An 8,906-nucleotide genomic window follows, 5' to 3' on the forward strand; every position below is an offset into this window, starting at 1 on the left:
TTAAGAGGTTTCCTAATAAGGGACTATTCTAAGTTTTAAGGTAACGGTTTAGGCTTAGGTGACAAGGAGGTGAGATCCTAATTTTAATGTATACTCATAAAGTTTCGGGATTAAAACTAAGGTTAACCACTCAAAAGGAACAAACAAATCATAAAGGAGGAATTCACTCAAAAGATAACAAGGGAAAACACACAAAAAGGTGCAAGGATAACACGAAAAGGTACGTTCACAAGGTAAAAGGTAGGCTCTAGAGGGTTACCTGCGGACTCCTCCTCCACCAAACCCTCGGCCTCAGCCTGCGACCGGCTCATCACGAACACTCTGCTCGGAGGCCTTGTCCCTGCCACACCACGACCGGAACTCCTCCCGAAGGTCCACTGGAACTCGTGCCTGGTGGCAAGGCTCTCTGGTTGGATTGAAGACGGCACTCAAAGGCTTTGTGGCCACTTTCCCCACACTTGAAGTATCGAAGCGCGTGCCCATGGCAATCCTTCCCAACGTGATCCTTCCCACATCTCTTGCATCCAAAAGTCTTCACTTGTGCTCCATTCTCGACCCGAGTTGATCCTTGAGACTGAGGAGGCGCGGGTCTGGTTCTGAAATCTTGTCTCGGCTTCTTGAAACTGTGGGACCCACTTCCTTCACTTCTCTTCTTGGAAAACTCAAAAGACCCCCGCTGAAGCTGTTGCACTCGATACAGATCTGCTGCACTCAGATAGGCATCATTCAGCGTCCTAGGCTAGCTCACAATCAACGCCTTCCGGGCTTCGTAGTTGAGCCCCGCCACAAACTTCTCCACCTTTGCCAACTCGGTGGGAACCAACATCCGAGCAAAACGGGCGAGCTCAAGGAAGCGCTTGAGGTATTCCGCCACGGATGACGACCTCTGCTGAAGATGTAAGAACTCCTCGTACATGGCCGCTCTAACGTGAGATGGGTAAAACCTCTCCCTCAACTTGTCCTTCAGGGCTGACCAGTCGAATCCAGGTTCTTCTTGGCACGCGGGGCCTTCGTGCACCCACCAGAGGTTGGCCTCGTGGCTGAAGTAGAAAGAAGCCAACTCCACACGGCGATCTTCTGGGCAATCCACAACGGCGAAGATTTTGTCGAGGGACCGAATCCACTCCTCAAGCAACACCGGATCTTCCTCTCCGGCGAAAACTGGCGGCCTATGCCCCGAAACTAAGCGTTCCACGTCTCGATTCCCGACAGGCGGCGGTGGAGGAGAAGGGTTGTTATTGTGCAAAAGGGCATCACTCAGCTTCTGCATCATTTGGGTCAGATGCTGCAAGTTCTGAGCCAGCTACTCGTTGGTCGGCGTCTCAGGGGTACGGGCACGATGACGAGGTAGAGCCATGGCGAGACTTCTACAGAAACAACACGGTTACGGTAGGCACAAACAAACAGTGCACCCTTACCCGGCGCTAACGACGAGAACGCTAAAACTAAACAGAAACAACGAAACAAACACAACAAACAACAAACAACTCACAGCTCGCCACGCGTCCTAAAAGTCTTAAGTCCTAAACACTTAGGTACTTAAAGGTCATCTTATGGTCTCAAACCACACTTAACTTCTTAAAGTCCAAATCCTAACATCCTAGGCCCAAACCTAGGTTCTGATACCAACTGTAACACCCCCAATTTTTCAACATTTTTAAAACTTAATTTCAAAGGTAAGCATCTAATCATCAAGATAAACAACATCGGAAACTTAATTAAAACCAGAGAGATGTTATGCCACACCTATCTCAAACATAGGTGCACAGGCGGAAAACTATCAAGTCAATAAACAGAAAACGTCTAAGCACACAAGCCACTAGTCTAGGCTCACAGGTCGCTAATCTAGGCACACAGGCCAACAAAAGGTAACGTCTAAACATGGGAGCTACTCTATCTAGCGTCCACATCTAGCGCGCTCGGCATCTACTAAAAACCTGTAAAACATGGGGATAACACCCGGTCAGCAAATATTGCTGGTAACCCATCAATACGCGTTAAATAACATATATAGATAGATATAATCAAAACCATTTGGAACGGGAATACAATATATATCGTTTTAAAACCAAAGAGAGACGTCAACATCAAAGACTCATCAATTACTCTCAATAGAAACGAGGATCATCATCCTCACAATAACAACAAGACCACAAACATGAACGACAACACAACTCAGGATGCATCCTACTGATCACAAAGTAGAATACATCAAGACATTCTCATAAGCAAGGAATTCACATTCACACAGTGGCAACTACATGCCACAGTGACAACTACATGTCACAAGTTTCATAGTTCCAACCTTATGGCTACCCCCGGCCTTATTTCAGTTTCAACCATTACCTCCTAGTGCCACCCTGTACTTCTGAGTCCAACCTTATGCCTCTAGGGACCGTCGTCCCCCCACCTACATCCACCCACATTACCACCGAACTCTCAGTACACGAGGGTACCATTAATTTCATTCACACAACCTCCAACAAGTGAGCAAAGCTCAAATAACAACCACCAATCTCAATCATATATAGTCACACAAGGTCATCATCATTACCAAGAGGACTAAGGCTTAACAATAGCCTCAATCAAGTATCAACAAAGGGTACAACGATTTGCATACGATCACATCATAGGAATCAATCAAGAGATCACAATAAAGACATGAGATCATAGTCAACAACAAATGATTACAATCCAACACCAAATGATTGTCAACACAAGTTGCCAATCTCAATAAGAAGGAACAAACAACACATACTAGCATTTTAACATCAGACTAGCATGCTTATCAAACGGGTCAAGATGAAATCCACTATATTTTGTATAGAGTCGGTACATGTACAATTGGGTGTTCTCTAGAGAAATGTGGGATGAGAGGATCTTGATGCCTTTCCTTATTACTGACTAAGGCTTTTAGAGAAATAAATAGAGTGTATGGTAATCGGGAGTTATATTGTAATTTGATATTTATGGTGAGGTAGGGTAATTAATAAGATTTGGAAAGGGATTTTATGGAGGAGAAGGATAATTTAGGAGGTATGAGCTAATTTAGGTTAACTTTGATTGTTCTTCAATAAATGCCTAGTTGCCATATAATTCCTTTCTTTATTGTTGTGGTTGACCACCCGTAATCCATGTGCCATCATGGACTCTGATCTGGATCCTTCATTGACGCAAGGGAGACTCTAATTATATGATTTAAAAAATAATTTGTGAAATAAGAAACACATGCTTTCCAAAAAAAAAAAAAAAACATGCTTAATACCGAGAAAAAAAAATTAAGATTCTTATTTAAAATCAATCATTTTTTATATTTATTTATTTTTAATAAAAAAAAACACTAATACCAAATCGCTCTCTACACTCAGGTATCTGAAATCCAAAACCTAGTCAACTCGGCACACTCGGATTCGAACTGCCAAGCAAGGCGGATTTCAAACCACTGGATTAACCAAAACTCGTAGAATTATTTTCACGTCCGTTTTTCCAGATTCATACTTCCCTCGTCTCTCTTCTCCATTTCTGGCTGAATCACACAATTGATTCGCACAATCCTTTTAATCAATCAATTCCCACTCTCAATTCACGCTCCCGTGTTGGTTTTTTGTTTCTTTTTGCTGCATTTCTTCAAGTCTCTCTGCCAGCCCTAGTTAGCTCCAGTGTTCGCCATTTCTTCGACTTCAGCACAAGCTCTATATGGAATACGAGCCCTACGATAGCAGCGGTGAGTGTTCATTCATTTTTACTGCCAAAGATTTGAGCTTCTGGTGTGTTACTGAGCACTAGGGTTTGCTAATTATCATTTCCATTATTAATTTTAGTTCAATTCTTCAACTTTTTGTCGAAAAGGACCAAAGCTTTATTCTAACTGTGTTGAGAGAGTGGCCATTGTTGCAAGAGTGATTTCAGCTGACATTATATGCAGAGAATGTGTAGTGATTTCATTATACTCCGTATCAATTAGTATTCTTCTTAGTGGGTGGTGTACCCATTATCCAAATGCAGAGAGGTTCTTGAAGTTTGATCTGCTAATGATATTTTGGAATTATTGTGAAGTCACTGGTGTGAGTAAAAGTTGTCATTTTTATGCTACTGAGTTCATTCTGGCATTAATTATGGTTGACCTTAAGACTGTTGATTGTTTGAATGGGGTTTGATTTTGTTTATCAGAAAAAAAATGTTTATTTTATTTTTTAAAACCTAGAGAAAGAGAAAATGTTTATGTTTCTAACTCACATATCATATACCTAAGAATTGCAGTTTTGCATGTATTATATGTAAGTTGAAATAACAACTATCGGATGAAACAACAATGGGCAATGTCCTAATTTGTCCATTGCAAATGTCCTATGGAGCTGTTCTTGACTTTGATAGTCAAGAATAGTCAGCTATGAATTATGTTTTCATATTTCCAATGCTCATCTGGGAATGATTATATGGAAGTTCCATTTAGTGTATATTTATGACATGATTCTTTTTGGCCATGAGAGTTTTGTTTCCTCTATTATAAAAATAAATTTTTATGTATGCGGGATGGGCCAGTGGGCAAGATGCCTTTAGTCAGTAGTTTCTTTTTGTTCCAGTAGAAAATTAATATTCATAAATCTAGGTTTCAAGACTTGTCAACTTTGCACAACTATGGAAAGGCTAAGTTCTTCTTTCCATGATTTCTTGTATTCCCATTTTCTTCTGCAACCACTCGATTGCTTATGTTTTGGCCCATTTATCCTCTCTGCTAATCTTTTTTTTTTTAATCTCGTTATGATTATAAGCTGTAGCTTAATTTATATTGGGATTGAACTGTTTATTTCCTTGTTGGTTGAATGATCTGTCGGTCCATTCTGGGGGTTTGATGTTTATTTTATATAGGTTTTTACCTTAAGTGTGGTTTACTTCATGTTACATTAGTTGGTTTTAGGTTCAGGGAATTGGTTTACATTATATATAGGTTAGATCCATCTTGTTGATGCCGGTAATTATTGTTTTGTACATTTAGCTTAGACATAAGCTGGATTCAGTGTTTCTATGTGCATTTGGATGATATTTTGTATTCATACTCAATAAATTCAGACTTTTATTGTTGCAGGGACAGATGATGATCTTCCTCCATCTCATCAAAATAGGATTCCTAGAGGTGGCCGGATTGCTAATAATGGTAGATCTGCTGCCATAGGCTCTGTCCCTTATCCAAGGGTGCATGGGGAAACTGATATGGAGGCTCAAATTCACCAGCTTGAGCAAGAAGCATACAGTTCAGTTCTAAGAGCCTTTAAAGCTCAAGCTGATGCGATTACTTGGGTACCTTTAATCATTTTTAAAATGTGAATCTAATATTTGTATATTTGTTTGATCAGGGGTTTAAATGATTGCTCAATAAAATGTATTTTCTTCAGGAGAAGGAAAGTTTGATCACTGAACTTAGAAAAGAGTTGCGGTTGTCAAATGAAGAACATAGAGAACTTCTTAGCAGAGTAAATTCTGATGATGTCATCCGAAGAATAAGGTTAGCACTTAGCTATATTGTGTTGCTTGCATTTTTGTAGGCTAGGGCTCGGTGATGATATATATATATTTTTTTTAATTTTTTTTTATTTGTTAGGGAGTGGAGACAATCCGGTGGGCATCGACCAGGAATACTTAGTACAGGCCCTCAACCAGGCATGCATGGTACTGGTCAAGCTATTCATGATCCCGTTCCCAGTCCTTCTGTCTCTGCTTCTCGGAAGAAACAAAAGATAGCCCCGTCATTACCTTCTCAATCCTTTGGTGGACCATCACCTAGTTTTCGTCCAGCAGAGGTAACCACAGCTAACCAACCATCTTCATCAGTTGCAAAGCGAGGGCCTATGGTGGGGCCTAAGAGTAAAAAACAGAAATCTGTAAGTTATTTGGACGTCCGAATTTTACATGCTCTATTCATCTTGTTGCTATTTAACCCTTCTTTTTCCACAGGGCCCAATGTTGCCTGTTGCAACAAAGGTGCAATATCCTTCCTCTGGTCCTTCTGGAAGAGGCCGGTTTGGTAATAGGATTTCTGAACCTACTGAAGGAGCACCGTTTGATCCATTAATTGGGAGGAAAGTAAGGACCAGATGGCCTGATGACAATAATTTCTATGAGGCTGTCATAACCAATTATAATCCAGCTGATGTATGCCTCACTTTTTGTTGCTTGGATTTGGAAAATTACTTAAATTTCTTTTGTTGCTAAAAGAGTTGCTTTTATAGGAGTTAAATTCTGAAATTTTATTCGTGTAACATTTTAGGGACACCATGCTCTTGTTTATGACATTGGCACTGCAAATGAGACCTGGGAATGGGTAAACCTTTCAGAGGTAGTTTTTTTATTTGATGACATCACAATATAATTAGTTAACATATTTTATTGCTTTTAATATTTACCAGATGTTTCTACTGGCAGTTTCTATCACATTTAGGCTGGTCTGTAATTCTGCCATGCATGCCAAAGTTTCTCTTATTGGGAGGAGAGTAGTTGTGCCGATTGCTGATGTTTGGAAACAATTCAAAGTTGAATTTTCTTAAAGTATAACGCAATAGAGGAAAAAGAACATAGGGTATTTAAAAATTCCAAATTTGAATCTTTCCAATGAAATAATTGTTATAGGTATTAATTTTTCATTATGCTTTCCATTATGCTTCTTTTGTGCAGTTTATGATTATTCCTCATGAATTTCTATTATGTATAATCTATTTTGTTAAGGTGAGCAAAGATATAATACCTAGTGTCAGGCAATTTAGAATATGTTATCTACGTCTGGGGATAAACTGTTAGGGTGTCATATAATGCTATCAAATTCAAAATGTGCGTGTTAAATAGTTTTACTTTTCAGCAATTTCTTGGATGTGATTCCTGTTACATTTCCGTTTAGTGCTGTAGTTTCTTCGAAAAGATTGTTGGATTTTTACCTTTCTTTTTGAATTCACCTCTAGATTTCTCCTGAAGATATACAATGGGACGGTGGACCAGGATGCCATGGTGATAGATCGGGAGGCCATGGTGATGGACCGGGAGGCCATGGTGTTAATAGAACTATTGGTCGTGATAGTGCTCCATGTGTGGGCAGAGGAAGGGGATTGACTAAAAAAGCTCAGTCCAGAAAGGAATTTCTACCATCACAGAATGGCATAGGAAACAAAGGATCGGATGATATTCAATTACTGCACACTGATACATTAATTAAGGAGGTAAGGGGTGCAGCAATTTTTATTTTTTTTGGATGACAAGGAAAAACCCAACAACCCTTTTGGGTGTAGGTAAACCTTGCCTTGTGACCCTAGCCGGCAAAGGACCAAAAGAAAGTAAACCAACCTAGGTTACCCATAGCTGACCAGCTCGGGGTGCAGCATTTTGATATATACTATTTCTGTACATGTATGTATCGCTCCGCTTTTCAATTGACCGGTAATGCTGGTTAGGTTGAGAGGATATATGGTGGCAGTCATCCTGATCCTGCGGAAATTGAGAAGGCCAAAAAACTGCTAAAGGTTAGAAGTTTGCCTGCCTGCATGCTGGCCGGTTATGTTACTGCTTTCTCCCTTGATTGTATACTGATACTAATGGCATTTTAATGATGCAGGAGCATGAGCAATCACTCGTGGACGCCATTTCAAGGCTTGGTGAGATTTCTGATGGTGAAAGTGGTATATGACTACTAACTCAAATTATCACTGCTTTGTTTTTGTCATTTTATCATATTATTTCTTCTACAGTGTCTATAAACTCCACTGTTTATATGAATGATTTTGTTCGAGATCTCTAAAGTATGTGGTGCTTGGGATGGATGCTCAAAGATCCTAAAGCCATCATAATTTGGTGTTGTATCCACAGATTATGATGGCTTTAGATCTTGAACATGCATGTACAATTATATTGTTGTGACTTGTATCTAGCCCTGGACATAATATTAGGATGAAAATAAAACAAAATCCCGATGGGGTACATCACTAAATTAGGATGGTGTTGGATGTCTGATGTCATGTTTTCTTGCCCCATACTTTATCTCCATATTATATATATCTAACCACCAACCAGGGATATATTCTTTTTGACTTCTGTATGAATGAATATAAAAGAGTGCAAGGTGGAGATAGTTGAGTGGATAGGCAGATGATAGTTAATATATTATTGTTTTTTTTTTTTAACGTGATTATCCCAACATCCTTGATTGGGATGAGACTCGAACCTGTGACTTGAAGAAAGACATCATGGATTTTTTTTTTTGCTTTTCCCCCTCCCCCCCTTCCCCCCCTTTTCTCTTTGGGTTGTATTCTAATTGCAAAATAATTCTAACTTACCTGTATAATTGGAGTGAAGGACTTGGAAATGGAAAAAGAGCCAAAATTTACAGAATTGTTATAATATATAAAAGTTTTCATGAATATGTAATGTTAATTATATTAAAGTTCTCGTGATTGTTAATTATTGAGTATTTTATATATTAATTGTATTGTATCAAGAAAAAAAAAAACAAAAAAAACAAAAAAAAAAAGTTGTATGTTGTGTTTATTGAATTGTGGTTTTTGGTGTTGTTTCCTACAGATGAACGCCGCCGGCATTTCATGCATGGGCAACCAATGGAGGCGGAATAACATTACAATGGTAATAAATAGGTAGAGTAGTTGTAGCTGAAGAAGAAGCTGTTTCAAATTATAGTGTGATGATGGTTTTCCAGTGTATTAAACCCCACCAAAAACCCAAAAAAAAAAAAAAAAATGGCAGAACTAATCTTTGCTGACTATGATCCCTGTAATGTGTTTAGCTAGCCTTCAAACGTAGGTTAAACTATAGCTGTGGTGATTATTTTCCTTTATTTTTGTAAAATTATTGCCATAGATAGGATATTAATACGTTTGTTACTAATCATGTAAAGAATTTTTTTTTTTTTA

At 39.0% G+C, this 8,906-nt stretch overlaps 1 protein-coding gene and 1 long non-coding RNA gene across 4 annotated transcripts; one reads left to right on the top strand and one right to left on the bottom strand.

Moving 5' to 3' along the window:
- Window positions 1–7,430, bottom strand: LOC109163876. Of its 2 annotated transcripts, none has more exons than XR_002051340.1 (3): window positions 7,281–7,430; window positions 756–757; window positions 1–12 (listed from the first exon to the last, which is right to left on the bottom strand). It is a non-coding gene; the product is annotated as an uncharacterized LOC109163876 (long non-coding RNA). The 2 variants fall into 2 exon arrangements; XR_002051341.1 differs by lacking the exon at window positions 756–757 and adding an exon at window positions 1,125–1,126.
- LOC109163871 (protein EMSY-LIKE 3-like) lies at window positions 3,390–8,904 on the top strand. Of its 2 annotated transcripts, XM_019312583.1 has the most exons (11): window positions 3,391–3,724; window positions 5,087–5,298; window positions 5,394–5,503; window positions 5,600–5,879; window positions 5,953–6,150; window positions 6,266–6,334; window positions 6,951–6,978; window positions 7,021–7,205; window positions 7,437–7,505; window positions 7,598–7,661; window positions 8,560–8,904. In XM_019312583.1, the coding sequence occupies exons 1-11, from the start codon at window positions 3,697–3,699 to the stop codon at window positions 8,607–8,609; spliced, it is 1,293 nt and encodes a 430-aa protein (XP_019168128.1). In that variant the 5' UTR covers window positions 3,391–3,696; the 3' UTR covers window positions 8,610–8,904. The 2 variants fall into 2 exon arrangements, with proteins under 2 accessions (XP_019168127.1, XP_019168128.1); XM_019312582.1 differs by having other exon boundaries at window positions 3,390–3,724; window positions 6,951–7,205.
- The last annotated feature ends 2 nt before the right edge of the window (window positions 8,905–8,906 follow it).

Source organism: Ipomoea nil, unplaced genomic scaffold (assembly GCF_001879475.1).
Source record: "Ipomoea nil cultivar Tokyo-kokei standard unplaced genomic scaffold, Asagao_1.1 scaffold3047, whole genome shotgun sequence".
In the NCBI taxonomy this organism is placed as follows: Eukaryota; Viridiplantae; Streptophyta; class Magnoliopsida; order Solanales; family Convolvulaceae; genus Ipomoea; species Ipomoea nil.

Excerpts from the sequence above, each read along its gene's own strand:
- LOC109163871 (XM_019312582.1), top strand. The coding sequence starts at position 3,697 with ATGGAATACGAGCCCTACGATAGCAGCG. Across the intron at positions 5,880-5,952 it reads AGAGTAAAAAACAGAAATCT|GGCCCAATGTTGCCTGTTGC; the intron begins GTAAGTTATTTG and ends CTTTTTCCACAG. Across the intron at positions 7,506-7,597 it reads AGGCCAAAAAACTGCTAAAG|GAGCATGAGCAATCACTCGT; the intron begins GTTAGAAGTTTG and ends TTAATGATGCAG.